Source organism: Sciurus carolinensis, chromosome 3 (genome assembly GCF_902686445.1).
Source record: "Sciurus carolinensis chromosome 3, mSciCar1.2, whole genome shotgun sequence".
NCBI classification, from domain to species: domain Eukaryota; kingdom Metazoa; phylum Chordata; class Mammalia; order Rodentia; family Sciuridae; genus Sciurus; species Sciurus carolinensis.
This window is the reverse complement of record NC_062215.1, coordinates 129975279-129997762: the sequence shown is the minus strand read 5'-3', so window position 1 is coordinate 129997762 and position 22484 is coordinate 129975279. Positions and strand designations below refer to the sequence as shown.

General features: G+C 33.9%; 1 protein-coding gene across 2 annotated transcripts in view; it reads left to right on the top strand.

The window, feature by feature from the left end:
- Nucleotides 1–22484, top strand: part of Cerkl (ceramide kinase like) — a 134516-nt gene that overhangs the window by 30118 nt on the left and 81914 nt on the right. For both annotated transcript variants that reach the window (XM_047544795.1, XM_047544794.1), the window contains exon 2: nt 17523–17765. In XM_047544795.1, the coding sequence (XP_047400751.1) occupies nt 17523–17765 (243 nt within the window). The remainder of the gene's footprint in view (nt 1–17522; nt 17766–22484) is intronic.

Genomic DNA, 22484 nt, shown 5'->3' with positions numbered 1-22484 from the left:
AACTTTTCATTTCTCTGGATCTACACGATATAGTGTCATATCATTCATGCAATCATACATGTACATAAGGTAATGATGTCTGCCTCATTCTACCATCTTTTCCACCCCCTGCCCCCTCCTCTCATTCCCCTCTGCACAACCCAAAAGTCCTCCATTCTTCCTTTACCCCTCTGCCCCATTTTGTATCAGCATCCACTTATCAGAGAAAACATTGGTTTTGGTTTTTTTTGGAATTGGTTTATCTCGGCATGATATTCCCCAACTCCATCCATGTACCTATAAATGCCATCATTTCATTCTTCTTTAAAGTTGAGTAATATTCTATTGTGTATATATACCACAGTTTCTTTATCTCCATCTGTTGAAGGGCATCTAGGTTGGTTCCACAATTTAGCTATTGTGAGTTGAGCTGCTATCAACATTGATGTGACTGTTTCACTGTAGTATGCTGATTTTTAAGCCCTTTGGGTATAAATCTAGGAGTGGGATAGTTGGTTCAAATGGTAGTTCCATTCCAAGTTTTCTGAAAAATCTCCATATTCTTTTCCAGAGTGGTTGCACCAATTTGCAGTCCCAACAGCAATGTATGAGTGTGCCTTTTCCCCCACATCCTCACCAACATTTGCTTTTGCCTGTATTCTTGATAATTGTCATTCTAATTGGAGTGAGATGAAATCTTAGTTTTTATTTGCATTTCTCTAATTACTAGAGATAGTTAAACATTTTTTTCATATATTTGTTGATCAATTGTATAGCTTCTGTGAAGTGTCTGCTCAGTTCCTTTGCCCATTTATTGGTTGGGTTATTTGTATTTTTGGTGTTAAGTTTTTTGAGTTCTTTATAAATTCTGGAGATTAGTACTATATCTGAAGTGTGTGTGGTAAAGAGTTTCTCCCAATCTGTAGGCTCTCTCTTCATGCTATTGATTGTTTCCTTTACTGGGAAAAAGCTTTTTCGTTTGGATCCATCCCATTTATTGATTCTTGATTTTATTTCCTGTGCTTTGGGAGTTAAGATAATTTTTTTTTGCTCACATTTTGCTTAAGTCCAGTTGAAAATAAGTTAGAGAAAATTTGATTACACTTTATAATTTCCTTGTGCTTTTTCTTAGTGAATCATGCTTACTACATTTACTTTTACCAATGTCAAAAACGAACCAAAACCCAAACATATTTGTCAAAGATATACTTTAAATAATGGAAGTAAAATGAAGGGTCATCACCCATGTGCCGAGCATATTAAAAATAAACATGAACTTTGTCTTGAATGTTATTAAGTTGGGTTTTTAAAATAAAACCATGATAAGCTATATTAAAATTGCTTATCTCTTTGCCCTTGTCTCCAGAAAGTCTAGGTCTGAAAATACTCATCAAATAAATAAATGCTTACAAGTACTTTTTAGAACATCTTGAATTATATGTTGTTTGATATTTACTTTTGATTTTCACTATATGCAGCTGCTGGTAATTTCTCTTTAATCTTCTCTCTCTCCTTTTCTCCTGCCACCCGCTCCCCACAGTGATCTCTTGTCCACAGGTGCTCTGCCCTGGTGTCAGGAAGGTGGACTAATGAGGTCAGGTGCCCTGGACGCTGATGAGATGAATCTTTTCCAGTTCTTTTTTGGATGGTCAGGATTTTGGCATTCTGTTCTTAGCTGTTTTGGCTTCTCAAATGAACTTTTTTCTGGTACTAGAACCAGTTGTCATCAGGGAAAAATACTTCTTTAATGTGTCTGGTGGTGGTTCTTTTTCTTCCTAGCAACACAGATATGCCAGACTGAGTTCAAAATCCCTGGGCTTTAACTATTTGGAATACTTTTTACCTTAAGATCAAATGAAGGTCTTTGAGGGGAGAATTGAAGGAAAATGGGTAAAAGTGAGCCTTTTAGTGTCCCTAAGTAACAAAACCCTCTGGATAATCTTAGGGGCTATGTGGTATACTCACTGTGACTACTGGGAGGTTATGGGCATCTGACTTGAATGGGTATTGCATTGGTTGGCAGAAATGGGCAGAGGTAACAGCAAAGAAGCTGTGACTATCCTTGTCCTCAGAAGAAAAGCATCATCAGTGAGCTTGGACTAAAATGTAAGTAAGGGCCTTTACCTAGCAGGAATCCATGTTCAGACTTTGTCCTTGGACCCTAATTCTAGAAGCTATCATTATGGCTTAGGTCACAGTCTGGCAAGGTTCAGGTCACAAAAAGATTAAGAACTCTTTGTTTTTCTTTAAAAATTTTTTATTCTAATTTGTTATACATGACAGTAGAATACATTTGTACATTTTGATAGATCATACATAAATGCAATGTAATTTCTCTTTTTCTGATTATACATATTGTAGGATCACATCAGTCATGTAGTCATATATGTACATGAGGTAATGTCTGTAATAATGTCTTTTTCACTCTACTATCCTTTCTATCCCCATACCCCTTCCCCTTCTTTCACTCCCCTCTACCTAATATAAAGTAACTCAATTCTTCCCTAGCCCCCTCACCCATTGTGAATTAGTATCCAAATATCAGAGAAAACATTCGCCTGTTGGTTCTTTTTGGGTTTAACTTATTTTTCTTAGCATGATATTCTCTAACTTTATCCATTTATCAGAAAATACCATAATTTCATTCTTTTTAAAGTTGAGTAATATTCTATCATATACTCACAATAGCTAAAATATGGAACAGATGAATGAATAAAGAAATTGTGATATATATATATAGTGATATATATATATGTATATATATATATATATATATATATATATATATATAAAAACACACACACACACATCTGTTGAATGGCATCTATGTTGGTTCCATATTTTAGCTATTGTGAGTTGAACTGCTATAAACATTGATGTGGTTGTGTCACTGTAGCATGCTGATTTTTAAGTCCTTTGGGTATAAACCAAGGAGTGGGGTAACTGGGTCAAATGGTAGTTTCATTACAAATTTTCTAAAGAATCTCCATACTACTTTCCATAATGATTGCACCATTTTGCATTCCCACCAGCAATGTATGAGTGTACCTTTTTCCCCACATCCTTGCCAACATTTATTGTTGCCTGTATTCTTGATCATTGCCATTCTGATTGGAGTGAGATGAAATCTTAGAGTAGTTTTGATTTGCATTTCTCTAATTACTAGAGATGTTGAACATTTTTTCATATATGTTGACCAAATGTATGTCTTCTGTGAAGTGTCTGTTTGGTTCCTTAGTCCATTTATTGATTGGGTTATTTGTATTTTTGGTATTAAGTTTTTTGAGTTCTTTATATAGCCTAGAGATTAATGCTTTAACAGAGGTGCTTGGAGTGAAGATTTCCTCTAAATCTGTAGGCTCTCTCTTTCACATTATTGATTGTTTCTTTTGCTGAGAAGAAGCTTTTTAGTTTGAGTCCATCCCATTTTTTGATTCTTGATTCAACTTCTTGTGTTTTAGGGGTCTTATTAAGGAAGTCAGATCCTAGGCCAACATGGTGAAGATTTGGGCCTACTTTTTCTTCTATTAGTCGCAGGGTCTCTGTTCTAGTGCCTTAATCTTTGATCTGCTGTGAGTTGAGTTTCGTGCAGGGTTAGAGATAAATGTTTAGTTGAATTTTGTTACATGTGGCTTTCCATTTTTCCCAGAACCATTTGTTGAATAGACTATCTTTTTCTCCAGTGAATGTTTTTGGCACCTTTGTCTAGTATAAGATAGCTGTATTTATGTGGGTTTGTCTTTGAGTCTTCTATTCTGCACCATTGGTCTACATGTCTGTTTTGGTGCCAGTACCATGCTGTTTTGAGAGGATAGAAGGTTTGCACCCTCAGAAGTGTTTTTTCTTGTTTTCTTTCCAATTCCATGGTGTTGGGGATTTGAACCCCGGCCTTCCCATTTGCAAAGTCAGTGCCCTACGGGATGGGCTATATCATCAGCACACCATGCTGTTTTTATTACTATAGCTCTGTAGTATAATTTGAGGTCTGGTATTGTGATGCCTCCTGTTTCACTCTTCTTGCTTAGGATTGCTTTAGCTATTCTGGTTCTCTTATTTTTCCAAATGAATTTCATGATTGCTTTTTCTAGTTCTATAAAGAATGTCATTGGGATTTTAATAGGAATTGCATTAAATCTGTGCAACACTTTTGGTAGTAGGACCATTTCAACAATATTAATATCCAGGAGCATAGGAGGTCTTTCCAACTTCTAAGGTCTTCTTCAATTTCTTTCTTTAGTATTCTGTAGTTTTCTTTGTAGAGGTCTTTCACCTTTTTTTTTTAGATTGATTCCTAAGTATTTTATTTTTTGAGGCCATTGTGAATGAGGTAGTTTTCTTTTTTTCTCTTTCAGTGGTTTAATTCATTACTGATATGTAGGGATGCAGTTGATTTATGGATATTGATTTTATATCCTGCTACTTTGCTGAATTCATTTATTAGTTCTAGAAGTTTTTTTGGTGGGCTTTTTTTTATCTTCTAAATATAGAATCATGTCATTGGCAAATAGTGATAGTTTGAGCTCTTCTTTATCTCTTTGTATACCTTTAATTTCTTTCTGCTAATTGCTCTGGTTAGAGTTTCAATTGTTTGTTGTTCTTACATAGACAGTTAAATAATATGGGCAATTAAGTGTATAAACCAAAGTGCCTGAAATGTAGTAGGAGCTCAAATATGTTAAACTTTTTGTTTTACCTTAAACAACTAGTCTCTAACACCTCTACCACCACTTTTAACCACAACTAATTAGTGTGGGGAGTGTGTAGTGTGTTATGTGTATGCCTTTCAAAGATTTGTGTGCCCTAACTTGCTGGTGAGTTGGTAACTTCTATTTGTGACTATTGAGTCAACTAAGTAATACTGGACAGTAGATTTGAAGGGACTCATAAATGAAGGATGTTTCTTGGAAGAATGGCTTAATATGGTTTGATATTTGGTTAATGTTTAAAAAAACTGGAGTCAAGAAGGCCTTTCATTTGCCAGGTAACGGAGGAGCAAAGGTTCAGAGCTGAAAGTACACATAGTGTGATTAAAATATCATCTGATATTAACTGTTTACTCTCAAACTTTTGTTGGAAGTCTATCCTGTGTTTGGAACATTGAGCTAGGTGCTGGGATACAGAGGTGAGAGGTGAAGATAATGATAACTCCATTGTTAAAGTGAATTGTTGAGAAACTTGGTGAAAGGAAGACCAGTTACCATTCTTCTGATGCTCACAAATCTATAATGTTCATCTGGTGTGATACGCATGAGCTGCCTGTACAAACTGATATACTTATTTGAAAATATCAAATGACTACATTTTAAGATTAGGATGGATCCTTCAAGGTCATGTTTTCTGTTGGTACCATTCTCAGAGCCTTCCACCCTTCCATTTAGAAGTGTTTTTACAAAAGACTTGGATATATGAAAGAGCAGACATAGACAAACATGTAAGCTTATAATAGCTAAATAATAAGTGGTTTCAACAGAAATAACACAGTATCTTTCCTGAAGTAAAAATGAGAGAGCTAATCACACTGAATGAAAAAATCATGCTATAGAATATGAAATATTTTGATCTTCTATTTCATTATATTTCAGATATAATAGGGATTTGCTGCATCGCTAGTCCAAAATAATAAATAAAATATTACAGTTATTGATCAAAAGTGACAAAAGATAAACTCATGCCATCTTTTGGCTGTACTTTCTTAAGGTTATGCCTTTCTTTACAACATTATATACTAGGAACTTTCACACTTTTGGGTCTTGGGACCTGTTTGAACTCTTAAATTATTGAAAAATATCAAGAGATTTTATATAAGTTATATAAATTGATATTTATTATGTTAGAAATTAAAGTCATTTAAAAATGATAAAGGGTTAGGATGTGGCTCAGTGGTAGAGCTCTTGTCTAGCATGCACAAGGTTCTGGGTGCAATAATAGCATGCAAAAAGCAAAAATAAAAAGTCAATTGCATGTTAATATAAATAATATTTTTATTTAAAATAACTGTTTTTCAAAATTATCTATAAAAGAAAGCAAGTGCCACTCATCTCACTATTTTCTATTTCTGAAAATCTCTTGAAGAGCCAACCTCTTTAATTGTTTCTGCATTCAGTCTTTTGTGAATATATTGTTTTGGTTGAAGCATATAAGGAAAAATCTAGTTTCACAAAGATATATAGTTGGAAAAGGAAATGTCTTTAAATAAATAAGGTTTTTATATAATTGTTGATATTTTCCTTTTACTACAGCAAAATTTGTTGGTAATTTCTTTTTGTTTTGCATAAGCATGTCTACTGTTCTTTTTTCTTCAGGTTTTAAATAAAAATTACATAAGTTTAAGTTATACATGATTTTTCTTTTGGTTTTGTAGTGGTACTCGTCAGGTACTACTTTTTTTTTAAGTGGCAGGTTTTTTATTTTATTATTATTATTTTTTAAGTTTCAGAAGTTATTCTCTTACAAAGGGTCATAGCTAAACAGGTAGGAGAGAGATTCCCTATTATGAACAGATAAATCACAGTCAAATCAAGTACTAATATTTTAAAGGCTGTAGACATATAATGCAAAATCTGAAAATATTTCAATGATTTTATAGTTTACTATTAGAAAATTGATCTGTCGTGCACTTTGAATATTTAACCCATGCATTATCTTATAACATCCTACATTGGCCATTTGGAAAATCTGATTTACTGAATTGTCCACAGCTTCAAAATGTTGACATATTTCATTGTACATAATTTTAAATAATATCACTACCAATCTTACTGAAAAATTCCCTAAGACAGGGAAGCTGTGGAGCTTTTTGTGACATTCACGAACTTTACAAAATTCTAATTTTGCTCAATCTTGTATTTTTCTCATTGATAGCAGTCCTAGTTTCTTTGACTCATTTTGTTTATTTTCTAGAAAATATTTGCCAATTATTAATGTCTGAATATCATAGTCTTATTGGTTGATATTCTAAGTAAAACAGCGTTTCATGAAAAACAGGTAGGTAGCTGCAAATTTAGATGGTCCCCGTGCTTATCCTGGAAAGAGCTACCACTTCCACTTACGGTGGAGATGCTTTCTATGTATCCTCCAATAATGTTAAAAAGAAATGCAGGCAAAGGTAGAGATTTTTAAAAACGACAAAGGGTGTTAGTGCTTCATCAAGGACAAGTAAGTTTAAAAAAACTGAGTTGAGGAAATAAATGCAGTGATTATTAGTAAACTTTGATACTAGTGACCTTATTGGTTTTACCCACTATGACTTTTGCACCATCGGTACAAATGTCAACATGGTGGAAAAGACAAACACCATCTTCAGTGTCCTAGAAATTGTCTTGCCCTTGTGTACCCTGTGAGACTACACATTGAGAACTACTGATAGGGGAGGTTTGGTTTGTGTTAAGCAAAATGATTTGTCAGTTTTCCAAATATTGGTCTGTATAAAATTGGCACTGTAGGCCTAGACATACCACTTTGTATTGGTAGATATTTAGAAAAAAAATTTATCTCAGAATTACTTGGAACATATCTATCAAGAAAAAAGCTTTAGAACACAAGGAACACAAGGTTGGTTGTGATTGGAAGTCAGGTAGCTTCAATTTTCACTTATACTGTTCTTTTCAAAATATTAATTTTATGTGATATTTTACAACTAAACATTATATAATTTTAAATTACTAATAGTAGTTCTTACAACGTAGGCATTAAATGTTCTGAATATTTGTCATTCTATATATTTCAAAACCCAAAGAATAATATTTACATTTTCTTGACAATTTCATTAGATCATTTTGGACATCATACAGAAATACCTGCAAATCCTCAAGTACTTGGATTCTTAAGAGGAATATCTGAACAGTTTATACCTGACAGAAATAAATACAAAAATTACAGATAGAATGTCAACATTAATTTTAATCTGATCTGGTAAAATACAACATTTGGGTATTGGATTGGCAATTTCTTTTTCTCTAAAAATATGAATGTTCCTTATTATTTTTTTTTTTTTACTAGATAGGAATGGTATATACTCATTGTCATTCTTGAAATGTGTATGTAGTTAGGAACTTAAGCTTCTCTGCTAACAAATGTCATGTCATAATTCTTGAGAATAGTAATACATTGTGATGGATTTTCAGTACATTACAGAAGCAGTCCTATTTGTTTAAACCCTAGTTTAACCTGATTATTAACAATTAAATTGTGTTTTCTTCTTACAATTAAAGTGTATTCAAATTTATTGGTCCCTTGATTCACAGATTTATCTCAGTATGTGGTGTATTCAAACAGAATTTTGTATTTTTAATTAGGGGATTAGATAAGTAATTCTGAAGAGCCAAAAAAAATTGTTAGACATCACATTGCTTAACCATCTAATATACCATAAGTGTGTGTATACACGATGTTGTGGGAGCCATCTATCAGGCAGTCCTGTTTTTCAGGCAGTATTTTAAAAAGTGGACATGTGCAGAAACTGTGAGCACAATTAGCACCAAGCAGATAAATCCAGCTCTAATCCTGTTTACGGTCTGCATCAGACAGATGTGCCAAGATTGATTTAGACAAGCCCTAGGCTTACAGTAATATTTTTAAAAGTGCCATTCACTGTTCTATTTTTGTTAAACCTTTGCTAAATATTCTTAAGTGTTGTTGGTTTTGCTTTTCTTGTTATCCACTGTAACCTACTTTAAGCAGGTCCTGCTTTCCTCTCATGGTGACAGGGTAACCTGCCAGAAGAGGTTATCTTTATTCCCTGTAATTAAATTGACTTTTCCCCCCAAGAAAATACAACAATAGGAAGTGGGTACCGAATTAAATAAATAGCATGATATCCAATAGACGTATACTTAAATCCCTTGCAAGAACAGATGGTCCCCAGTATCTCTGTAAGTAATGTGAGAGGACAGTTAATGTTCTGAAACAGCTAGCAATAACCAATATGATACTAATGAACCAATAGATTTCAAATAATACACCACATGCCACCAAGCAAAGTTATATATCATTGGTAAGGATTTAATTTTCAAAACCTGCAAAAAGTTGTCTATAGATTTCCATATTTTAATTTACTTATCAAATATTATCAAATGTTAATGAATAAAACTCCATATTTCTTACCAATAAAGGTGGGTTTTAGCATTAAGATAAAAGTGAAGTGATATTTAGAATGTATGCCTTCAAATAAGTGGTAGGAGTGTGTTTTGAACTTGGCTTTTAATCTGCAGTCTCTGTGTGTGAAGTCATACATAGAAATGTAGCTTAGGCATACAATTATGAGAGTATTTGCTTGTGGCAGAAACTGATAGTACAGCAGAGTTGGCTGGCATGAGACAGCAGTTATCCTGTGCAAGGAAATTTAAGCAAAAATAGAAGACCTAACTTTTTTTTTTTTTCAGTGTTTAGAAGTAGTTTTATTTATAAATGGTGGGTTTTAAATTCATCTGGAGCACAAAATGAGTCTGACTCATTCTCAAAGTAATACTGAAAAAGGGAAGAGATAAGTGGCCAATTTTCACAGATCCCAAACAACGACTTCTCTTAAGGTATCTCCCTCTCCCTTTTAATCATTTTGTCCTAAATATTTATGTATTTTAGGAATGTCCAAAGAATAAGTGTTTTGGAGTGGGGGTTGAGGAGAAGTCATGGCCTCCTTAAAATTTTTGTCTATCCTGTTAGATGTTCTCCCAAACCTTCACCCTTTGCAGAAGTTAGCCAGCAACTTCCACCAAGAAACCAGAGGAACCTTCTGCCTTAACTCTTTCAAGTCTAGGAAACCAGTTGTTCTGCTGCTCCACAGAGCCAACTGGTCCACTGCTCATAGCTTAGGAACTTCAAAAACAAAGACATAAGCACAGCAAACCTCCTCCCAGTCTGATGGCTGATTAAACAATATGTAGGTCCAGACCTTTAAATAAAATCATTTTTAGTTCAAGTTCACATAATTCTAACAAGTTTTGTCTCTGTAAACTATCCTGAGTGAGAAAAATTTTCATTAAAAGTAATGTTACATGCATCTTAACATTAGGCAGTAATTATATTAAAAAATCAAGTGAATCCTGTGAATAGAAATTGATAGATTTGTTGATGTAATGTAAATGATTATTATTACTGAAATGAATAAGAGATCAGAATTTCTATGTAGGATATTCACACCTGAGAGATTTATATAACAGCTGAGAGAAAGAGTACCAAAGAACATTTGTCTGTTGTTAGACACTGGTAAAACTATTTCATTCACAAGTCGATTACACTTATTTTCATTTCAAGTAAAAACTAAACCTTCTTAGTCTGTAATTCTCCTTAGGTTTCTTCTTTTCACATTGACATATGAAAATTCAGATTTTAATCTGTGAGCAAATGCAGGAGAAGAGAATAGAAGCCTGAGCCAAGAGGAAGTGTCACTCAGATCCTTACAGGGATATTTAGAATGTCACTGCTGAATGCTTCTGGTGCTACAATCTAACCTACCTTCTTGAGGAATATACTTCAGTTTCTGATGCAACTTTACTCAGTTAATTTATACATTTGCTGCCTTGCTATTTTCTTTTTTAATTTTTTATTTGTTCTAATTAGTCATACATGACAGCAGAATGCATTTTGATTCATTGTACACAGATGGAGCACAACTTCATTTTCTCTGGTTGTACACGATGCAGAGTCACACCATTTGTGCAATAATACACAGACAGGGTAATAATGTCGAACTCCTTGTTGTTTTCTTAAGGACTGATTGACCTATTTTGAGCAGATTAAAAAATGAAGGATTATACTTGTAAGTGGACCCTAAATAAAGTCTTACTCATAGAAAGAAAGAGTTGGAATGACATTGCCAGGGTCAGGGAGAAGGAGAGGTATTGGGGAGACATTAGTTAAAGGGTAAATAAGCTTCACTTAGCAAAAATGAGTTCTGGGTCTATTGTATAACAAGTTGATTGTAGTTAATATATACCTGAAAATTGCTATGAGATTAAATTTGAAATGTTTCTACAACAACAGAAATACTTCAGATGATAAATAGTCTTATTAGCTTGATTTAATCATTTTACTTTGTACAAATGTACCAGAATATCACATTGTATACCATAAATATATACACAATTTTTTATCTGTCAATCATACATTAAAACCAGGAAAAAACAAATCTAATGAAAAGCATTCTAAAACAGTTGGATATTGGTCTAAGTGGGACCTATAAATTCTTGAAAGAGAGGCATATGATAGTTTTGTTTTTAATAACAGTTCTTTTTTATTAATCTTTTTAAAATAATTTAGATAATTTTTGTTCCCATTAATCCAAATATTAGAGTGACGTGAACCAGATACAAAATAAACACTTTATACAAAGTTCTAGAAACAAGCAAAATTAAGTCATTAATAATCTAAATGGTGAAACTGGAAAGTGGCTTAAGGGGACTTTCTAGAATAATGAAAAAAATATTTTCATTGAGATAATGGTTATAAGTGTATATATTTGACAAAATTCAAACTATGACCTTAAAATATCTGCATTTGATTGTAATAAACTTGTGCCTCAAATAACCAGAAGGAACTGATGAGAGGGTCAATAAGTGTTTCCTTAGAGGAAGTTCTTATTGTCAGCCCAGCACTGTAGAGAACTTGTAAGACCAGCCAAAATGCTTAGGTTCAAATCTTGGCTCTACCCCCTATCACATGTGTGACCTTGGACAGTTACTTAAATTCCATCTTAAGTTTCTTCTCTTTCAGGAAAAAGCAAATACTTAATAGGATTGTTGTAAGGATTAAAGAAGATGATGCATGTAAAGTACTTAGGGTATTGTCTGGCTAATAGCATGTGCTCATTAAATATTAGCTACCCCTCTTAGGGAATGAGACTTTCTAGATTTAAACACAATGATCAGAAACCATTTTAGGATGAGCACTCACAATTAATCACAACTATCTGCATTGCAGAAATAAATTTTAAAGCAAAATTGACCACAATTTCATTATTTTCCAAGTTCTCTCATGCATATTAATATTTATATGCATATGAAATATATTACTCATGCTTTGTATTTAATATATAGAAAACGGTAATGGAAATGTATTATGCTACTTGGATACTTTTCTACAAGTAATACATTTCAATTGTTCTGTAGTATTCCATTATATAAATATATTTTGTAGAACCAGTACTTATGGCATGTTTAGGTTGTTTCCAAATTTTGCCCAAATAATGCTCAGGAAAGCTTTCTTTTAACTAATTGTGTATTTATTTCCTTTTGGTAAATTCCTGGAAGTAAATTGCTGGAGAAAACCATGCATATTTTAAAGTATTTTTTTTTCTACATTGAAGTATGTAATGTTAATTATTGGAAGAAAAAATTATAGAGGTTTATAAGAAAAATCTAACCTCACATTCCCTATGGCATCTTTCTCTCTCTCAAAAGAAAATTATAGAGGTTTATAAGAAATCTAACTTAATATTCCCTTCTCTCCACACCCTCCCTTCCCCAACCCTTTCCACTGAGATTTGAACCCAGGGTCTGGTACATGATAGGCAAAATTCTGTTACTGAGCTACATTGTTCAAAAGCTACATTTCTCTTTTAATAGTTTGCCAATGTTAAATTTGTTGTGTGATTTTGTTTAGATTTCTTTTAAAAAATCTCTTTAATAAGAGTGGTATCAAATTCCTCAGACTACTTTTATAACTTCTATTCTATTTATTCATTCCTCTTAGCATGACTCTTTCCAGACTAGCAGAGTTCACACTTGCTCAATTCACTTACAGATGACTGATTTCTTCAACCATCTTCCTATTGAAGAACATGAATGTTTCTTTAAATATTTCAGCTATTATAAATGTTGCTACAATTAACATTTTGAAATCTTTTGATACATATTCCCAACTTATTATTTAGCAGTTACTGTTTTTCATTCCTAGCAGCGCTGGAATTGCTTCCCTTTAGCTGTACCATCATTGAGCCTTATTTTTGATCTCATGCCAATCTAAAAGGCAAAAAGTGGTATCTTGTTGTTTTAATTTGCATTTCTTTGATTACTAATTAGGTTGAACTTTTTCATATGTTCACTGGTCAATTTGCATTTCTTCTTTTGTGAAATGCCTGCTTGGGTCTTTTATGTGCTTTTCCATTAAAGTGTTTCATTTCTTGATTAAATAGATTATATAATTGTCATGTGTTGCAAGTATTTCTGTTCATTTGGCCTTTGCTTGTGACTCCTTTTTATAGGTCTTTAGGACTTTGTAGACATTGAATAATTTTTATTTTAATTATCTTGATTTGGGAATGTCTGCCTTTGCTATTATGCTTAAGTCTTTTTCTTATAATTATATAAATTTCTAATCTAGAAATACTGGTGCATATTATGAGATGGGGCTGTATTTTTTCTCTTCCAAAAATTAAATCAGTTTTAAGTCATCTTTCACTGTTTCTCCCTGAGCTTAGACTTTACCTTTAACACATTAGGGAATTTTTAAAAGCATATAAATGTTTTCCTGGTTCATCCATTTCTCTGTTTAAAGATATTTTAATTATTATAACTTTCTAAAATATACTTGACAGGGCATGATCTCTCCTTCATTATTTTTACAACATTTTTTAAGTTAATGTAATACATTTATTCCAAAAGAATTTGCAAATCACTTGATTAGATTCCTTGTTCCTTCTTACTTCAAAGAATATACCATTGAGATTTTGACTGAAGTTGTATTATAGCTACTAATAATGAGATTGCTGGCATATAAAATGTGTGATATTGGAATTTAGTACATCTCCATTTATTCAATTCTATATTCTTAGTAAATTTCAAATGTTTTTTCCCCCATTCAAGTCTACTATCATTTTGCTAATTTATTCCTAGGTATGATACACTAATAGGTATGGTATCTCTTTATCTGCGTTATGTCTCCTCAGGTATAGACACATTTGTAATAGCCTCCTCACTGAATGTTTTTATTAGGTCTAATGATTAAATTGACTCTTTTGATTTTTACACATATATTGTGATGTAATTACAGTTTCAGCTCCCTCTCCCTCTACCACCAATTTTTATCTTTTATTTTATTTTCCTTATGGTATTGGTTAGAATGTCTAGAATAATTGGGAATAGTGAAGGTCATAATTAGATATTCTGATTTCTGGAAATTCTTCTGTTTTTCTCTGTCCTATGATATTGGCTGTTGGTTAATATATTTAAATTTTCAATTTTGCAAGAGGTTTTAAATTGGAATAGTTATTGAATTGTTAGCTAAAATGAAGCAAATGCATATGAAAGAATTCAGAATACACTGTAGAACTTCAAAGTAAAAGTAAAGAGTATATTTTGCCCCAATTTTTCTTTCCCCCAATGGCTGCTTTTTGTTCTCACTTTCCTTCCTTCTTTTCATTCTCTGTGCTCTTATTTCTTGTATGTTTCATTACATAAGATAAAATTTATATGTGACACAAATTGCTGTAAATTTAGCCTGGAAGTTATTACCAACATAATATATATTAAGGGATTAATTTCAAGATTATTTGAATGACTCCTGCAAATGAATAAAAAATAGACAACCAAATTAAAGTAGGGCAAAGCTTGTGTAGAGGCAACTCTTAGGAAACTAAAATGAAAAACAAATGAAAGAATGTTCAACGTTGCTAATTGTTTAATTTTGGTGGAAAGAATACCCACAGATGTTACCAGAATCAAGTTTCTTTAGGCAGGAATATGATGTAGCTTATATACACACCCAGCTGCATGAAGCAGACACTCAGCAGTACTCCTGTACTCAGACAGACTTCCTGAGCTTCACAGGACACTATTTACCACATAGTTCTCCGTGTACCACAGAGTGGGGAGTTACCAGGATAACCTGCTCCCTTCATTGTTGAGGGTACAGGAAGGGTGTAAGAAATCACTGGACTTTCTCAAGTGTACTATAAGGAAGGCCACAGGCCTACCTGTTCGACAGGAGCAAATAAATGGTAATAAGTGTATGAGGTACAAATACATTTGTTTTGGTTAGCTTTTTCCCTGCTGTGACTAAAAACCTGAGAACAATTTTAAGAAGGAAAAATGTGTGGGCTCAGTTTCAGAAGTCTTAGTCCATAGACAGATGGCTCCATTCCTCAGGGTTTGAAGTGAAGTAGAACATCCTGGTGAAAGAGTGTGGTGGAGGGAAGCAGCTCACATGATGATCAGGAAGGAAGGAGGGAGGGAGGGAGGGAGGGAGAGAGAGAGAAAGACTCCACTTCCAGATACAAAATATACACCTGAAAGGCATATCCCAATGATCCACCTTCTCTAGCCACAACTTACTTGCCTTCAGTTACCACTCAGTTAATTACTGATTGTGTTGAGGCTCCCAAAACCCAATCAATTCACCTCTGAATGTTCTTGCACTGTCTCACATGTGAGCTTTTGGGAATACCTCACATCCAAACCATAGCAATATTACTGATTTACTGTGGTTTCCTCATATATAATACCACTCTAGCCAGATTTTCTAATATATTCTTCCTTAAAAGTAGGACTCTTGGCAAAACTCAGATGAACTTGAAACCCTATAGTGTTATAAGAGGCTATTTTAAAAGATAGGTTACAAAGGAGCCTTACTGGAGGGACTTACACTGGTCAGTTGGTGATATTAAGAGGAAAACAAAAATTTTAATGAGAACATTGACTGAAAAAGAATTTAAGTTCATAATATGATCAAAGGGGAACAAACAATCTAAAATAGCTAAAGCAATGTTTTCAGAGTGTGTTTCAGGAATTAGTAAAGTCAAAGCTGTTTTCATCAGATCACTAAGAATGTATTTGCAGTAGTCACTCATTCTCTCCCAAGGATACAGTGGATTCTGCACAGACTGGGATATGTCTGACATCCTTGCCCTGTAGGAGTATATACATTAAATTCTTGTTCTTTAAAAAAAAAATCTCAATTTCAATTTCTACCATAACAAATACCGGTACTTATAAACCTACACAAACAAGTTATCTGGGACGCTCCGATCTTTGAGTAGAAAGGGCTTCTAAGATTGATAGCTTGAGAACTGTACTAGAGAAAAGTTAATTTTACAATATAGGTTAATTGATTAGCATTTATAGAAAAGGGATGTTGAGGTGACTCATTGGATTCATAAAGGTATAAAGAGATCTTGGCACAAATATGTGCCCTCCATTGGTTAAAGTGATTACAGTAATAATGAAGATTGTTTCCTGAGATTATGAAATGTTTTGCTATACAAAGAAGAACCTGCTGAATTGATACTTTAAGGTCTTAGGTCACCAAAGGATGGAAGTGGACTGTAGCCTGATCTGAAACCTGAACTTTCTAAAGAATGACAGGCTTGAAAAATGGACTTTGGGTTCCTCCCATCCTACTACATAATCATTGAGTGAAGGGTTTTCTCTTACTTTCTTTTATAGTGGTACCTGTGCTTTGTGATCAATCAGGCTATGATTTACAGATTGGTTGAAAAAAGGTTAAAAACTTACAGAAAATGAAGACGATGAATATCTTGAAATGCCTCAAAGTTCTCACTCCAGTCTGAGGACTACATACTTGAAGGGCTGAAGAGGCTGAGACAAAGCCTCTGCTTTTTACTGTTTTATCTGTTTTTTTTTTTTTTAATCTGCTTTTATTCACTACTTTTTCTATTATGGGACACGCAGAGTTTTCATACCTAGTTATGTGGAGTTGGATGAAAGATATTGTGAACCTTGCAGGGCATTTTTACATTCTATGAATATTCTTGTGCTTTGTAAGTTACATGTAAGCAGAGCAATGCTTCTGCAGCTTATTTTTTAGGCTTATTAGGTGGCAGCTTTGGTCAACTCACTGACAGGACAATACTCTTCTAAATATTCTCCCCAATCTCCCATGACTTTTGGTGGTTTTCCACTTTGGCTAGTTGGAACTCTAGATCTGAACACTGTTCTGCTAATCCTGTGAATAGTTCTTTCCCTCACCTCACACATTGACCAATACTTGCTGAAGACTCAAGGGCACCTCTGCAGATCTCAAGTGCTCTGTGAAGCCTTTTCCTTTCTGGTAATTTGCCTTGTGAATCCTTGTCACCTTGACCTTTTTGGGTCCCCAATTCCCCCTCAACTAGGGGATACCACCAGGGTTCCCCTACTTCCTTTTCATACATAGGTGACTTTACCAGGGGTGTACATTTCCTTTTCTTTAAGGTTGCCTTCAACAAGCTGGCATAACTTACTTCTGTGAGTTCTGGGTTTTGCATTACTTTGTCACAATTAGTTCAAAAGAGCCCCTTGAATGATACTAATTTATTATTACTATGTGACTCTAAGTTCTCAGAATTCTTCATACATTAAATATTCTCAGATTCTGAATATTGTGTGCCTAGTGTGGCAGGAATGCTCTCCACTGATTCTATTTCTTCCCCTTCATTTTGGGAAAATAGATCCATTTTTCTTTTCTTCCCTTCCCATCTCATACAGGGACAGATGTAAAGAGAAAGTCCCACCATGGAAAATGATAAAGATTTTCTGGGTCTTAACTATTGTGCATACATTTAAGATATGGATGTAATGGTTTTTTATTGAGGAGAATTAATTTCTTTTCAGGTGATTCCAAATTTGATTTGCGATATAAAGAAGAATCTGTTGAGCTCAAAGACGTATTCTCTGTGAAGCTGAAGCGGCGTTGCTCTGCTAAGCAGCCTAGAAGTGGTACTTTGTTAGGCATCACACTTTTCATCTGCTTGAAGAAGGAACAAAACAAATTAAAGAATTCCACCCTTGATCTTATTAATTTAAGTGAAGACCACTGTGACATATGGTTTAGACAGTTCAAGAAAATTTTGGCAGGTAAGTACTCCTGGGAGTTTTTAATAAACATTGTCTCCTTGATGTAGATTATCAATATACACGTTACATTTATGGGTACAAACAACACTTGATTCTGTTGGTGGCATCTTTCTCTTCGTAGTTTGTTGAGTATTTTATCATGAGAGGGCACTGAATTTTGTCAAGTGCTATTTCTACATCAGTTGAGATCATCATATTTCACCCTTTATTCTGTTGATATAAGAATATTACACTGATTTTTCACGTATTTAACCTTCCTTGCATTCTAGGAACATATCCATTGGTCATGCTGAACAAGCTTTTTCATGTGCTGCCGTATTTGTTTTGCTCAACTTTTGTTAAGGCTTTTTGCATCAAGTTCATAAAGGATATTGATGTGTAGTTGTTTTTTAGTCTCTTTGTCTTTGGCATCAAATTAATGCTGGCCCCATGGGATGAGCTAGGAATTAGCCCTTGAATGACCACATTTACAAAGAAGTTTCTATAATCTGAAATAACAATTTTTTAAAATAATTTAGTCCACTTACAAGTTACTTTTAGAAGCATAATTTTATGTTCACATCTTTGAGTTTATTTTAGAATTTATTTTCTTCTAGGCACACATCGACAGCATAGTTCCTATACTGGGCATAGAAACTACCCTGGGCATTTGAAAATGATATTTTGAAGATAATCTCTAAGGGGACTTACTTGATACTATGCCAATGGAAGGTTGTCTATCTTAGGATACATTTTTCTGAAGATGAACATCTAAGAAGATATTTATTAGAATATATTTCATATATGGACTCTGTATCTAACATTTCTAAATGGCATTTTTGCATTTTGTACACTAAATAAAATAATAAACACAATGCAATTTGAATTTCTAAAGTTATCTAGTTAAAATGTAATCTGATTATTAGGGTTTATTTGTTTTTTGGTTTTTTTTTTTTTTTTTTTTAATCCTCATAGGTTTGCAAATCTTGTTTATTTTCCTTTTAACCCACTTCTCCCTTTTTGCCAGATTGACCAGGCAGTGGCAGCTGGTATTGTTGATGGTTTAGTTTGGGCTTGGATGACTCAGAAGAAAGATGGGTGCCAGATAAAGAGCATGCACACAGAGATGTCAGAAATTTTCAGGTCTAACATCAGTGATCAACATCATGAAGACCCATGCTGGTCACTGGCAGACCACTGCTAAGGTTATGCACATAGAGGATACCAGTAAGCTGACATGACTGTATTAAAACTGGGAGATCCTGCTTCTAAGAAGCTCCTTCCTTCCTCATTAGCCCCTTCAGAACCTTCAAAGGGACCCAATTCTTTCAAGAGGGCAGGAACCCACAGAGGCCACAGTTGAGTTCATTTCTGAAAACGGACAAAAATCTGTGTAATTAACTAAAAGCATTCCACTTTAACAGTGGGACTTTTACACTGTTATTTCAAATTCAAAAGAGGAAAAGTTAACAATGAAATATTAATCATTTCAATTACATTTATTAACACGACTAGGTATTCATTGGACTTGCATGTTCTGTAAAAGAAGCATCAAACTCTTCCTTGCACTGAAATCCTGAGAAATCTCCCAGGGGGCTTATAAAAAGCTGGCATGCAACTTCTTTAATATATCTCACCAATAAAGCCAAAAGCAAGTAGAAGAGGATACCACAACAAAGTTCAATTCAGTAAAAGCAATTTTATAGGAGGAGTGTGTCTTGCCATTAAACAAACAAAACAGCCCCCAAATACACTGTCCAGATAGTCAGCTTAATGATGTTTTGGTTTAACTTAATGTTAAAATCTAGACAAATTACGGAGATGACTAAACAACTTATTATCTAGGCCACATCGTTTGGGGATATTACTTCTTGTACTTTTGATTTTGATAAGAGTTGGAGACACTAAAATATTTAAGGTCATATACTCTGGCATGGTCCTGGAGTAATTTGCTGATTAAAAGCAAGTAGATTGACTTTTAGAGTCAACCAATGCAAGCAAACAACACAGGGTTGAAATCTTCTAATGAAAATGAAAACTAAGAGTGTCTGAATAGATGACTGTCCCATCTCTATATTCAAGGGGACACATAGTCCTTATAGGAGGAATCAACTTCTCATCTCTGCTCCCCTCAAAAGCAGTTCTGAGTAAACTTCATCATGCACAAGGGAATGACCAGAGTGCCAAAGTTCTCTGCCAATCATTATATTATACTGGTACTTCCATTTTAAGGTTTTATTCTCAATTTTTCTTACTATTTCTTTCATGTTCAGATTCCCTCTAGGTGTTCATTAAAGTGCCTGTCATCTGAGAGTCAAATACCATTGAATCAAACCTCATTCCATTAGTAGAGGAAGCCCTGACTCCTTAGTCTGAAATAGGACTATTGCTTACCTTTACCTGGTTTTCTCTGGCTCTGCTTTGCATGGAGTTGGGTCTCCATGTGTATTATCTTCTGGTCTTATATCCACTGTCCCTATTATTTGATAATAGTGCATCAGATTTGGCAGATGGTGATTGTTCAGTATTTAGCCACCCGTACCCCCTGAGAAAATTTCCCACCTAATAATCGGTGTTTGGAGCTAACTTAACTTTGGGAGGTGATGAATTTGATACCACAAGAAATAAGTGATTCACAGTTAAATATCAGGAAATTCTATTTAGTTTCAAAGACCTTGCTTTTAACTGGTTGTGCTGATGAAATCAACACATTGTTTTTAAAAAAATTGCATTGACTTATTTTGATTTTTATCTTTGTTTAGCAAGGGAATTTTTCCCCCCCGGCCAGCTTTATATCTTACCTCCTTTTTTAAAATTCAGATTAGAAAAACATGATGGAGAAAGACATTCAGACCTCAAGTGTTTGGTCTTTTAGTCTAATTAGTGTTACAATTTTAACATAATTTGGATATTAAGAGTCATTTTCAAATATGCACATTTTCTCTTTGAATCAGAGCAATGAATAAGATGTGATGAATTCTTAAGAAAACAGACTGGCAGCACTAGGAGGGGAGAAAACAATTCTGAAACACTTGAGATTTTAAGTCTAATTGACAAAGGGTGACAATATAATTGTAGGTTTATAAATATAAAGCCATCTTAGAAGTCTGTTTTTATCTGAAAATAAGTTGGCTCCTTTCATGTTCTACTGTTCCAAGCGCAATTAGGTGCAGCATCATTTTTCTATTCTTAGTAATAGAAAAGCCATCATAACTTTATGACTAGTGGGCATTAGAGGTTCATTCATCCAATACACATTTTGTATTAGACTCTGTGTTAAGAGTTGGGTATACAAAACTGAAGATGTACTCCTATAGAGAACTCTTTTGCCCTGGATATAGACTAGACAATTCATTGTATTAAAAAATGTGTTAAAAGTGTGCCTTTTCCCCCACATCCACACCAACATCTATTAGTGTTTGTGTTCTTGATAATAGCCTTCTAGAATACTATTATGGCATTTGCACATAAATGGATGGAATTGGAGAATATCATGCTAAGTGAAATAAGCCAATCCCAAAAAACCAAAGGCTGAATGTTTTCCCTGATAAGTAGATGATGATATATAATGGGGGTTTAGGGGGGGATGAGAGAAGAATGGAGGAACTTCAGATTATGTAGAGGGAAATGAGGGGAGGGTATGAAAAATGGTGGAATGAGACAGACATCATTACCCTATGTACATGTATGAGTACATGAATGGTATGAATCCACATTGTATACAACCATAGAAATGAAAAAATGTACCCTATTTGTGTACAATGAATCAAAATACAGTATGTAAAAATAAAAAAAAATTAAAAATGTGTTAAGGGTCACAATGTAGATATGAACAAATGAACAGGGACCACAATAATTTATCATTGATTTAGAGATTCAAATCTTTTTTTTTAAAGTAGTAAAGACTCTATAGTTGTTGTGGTAAAAGCAATCGACCATAGTCTTTCTACTTTTTTTTTGTGCCTGTGATGCAAAGATAAATATGCACAGATTTTAAATATAGCAAGAGTGTATAGTAGCTATGTTGATTTTTATCCAGTAAGGGTATGAGCCAGTTTCTGTATATTTGAGTTTCCTAGAAATGGTGACTTGTGAGCTCCTCTGAACACTGAACCAAGCTTTTCCTTAGAAACAATTACTTAAATGTTAATGGATATTCAGAAGCTTTCTAGCAGCCAACCCATATGGGAATAACGCACTCAGTACCCCGAAGGAGATATTTGGGGTCCTCAGAACTCGGCAGAAGTCGAAAGAAGAGGGAAGCAAAACAAAACAATGGCAAAAGGAAAGTGAAACTCTAAAACCATTTGCTCAAGTGACTTGGAGAATAAGCAGATGCAGTTTATTGTAAAACACAGTTGATTCAAGAGAAAATATTCTATTTTTGGCCCATTGGAATGTACTACATGGTGCAATTGGAGATGATGAGCCTCTGGGAACTTTGAAAGAAATTTATGGAGAAGAAGAGTTGATGAAAATAGATTAAAACTTTAGAAGCAAGTAGTACAGAACTTTTTCAAAAAGCAGACTATTAAATACAAAATCTTGGGGGCATACTTACATATTAAAATATAGAAGAAAAATCATAGAAGAAAAAATGAAAAAAAAAAAGGTAAAAACAAAATTGAAGAACCCTTTTAGCATAAGACTATTGAGTTTTTCAAAATGGATCAAGGACCCAGGGATTAGACCAAAGATCCTGCACCTAGTAGAAGAAAAAGTAGGCCCAACTCTCCATGT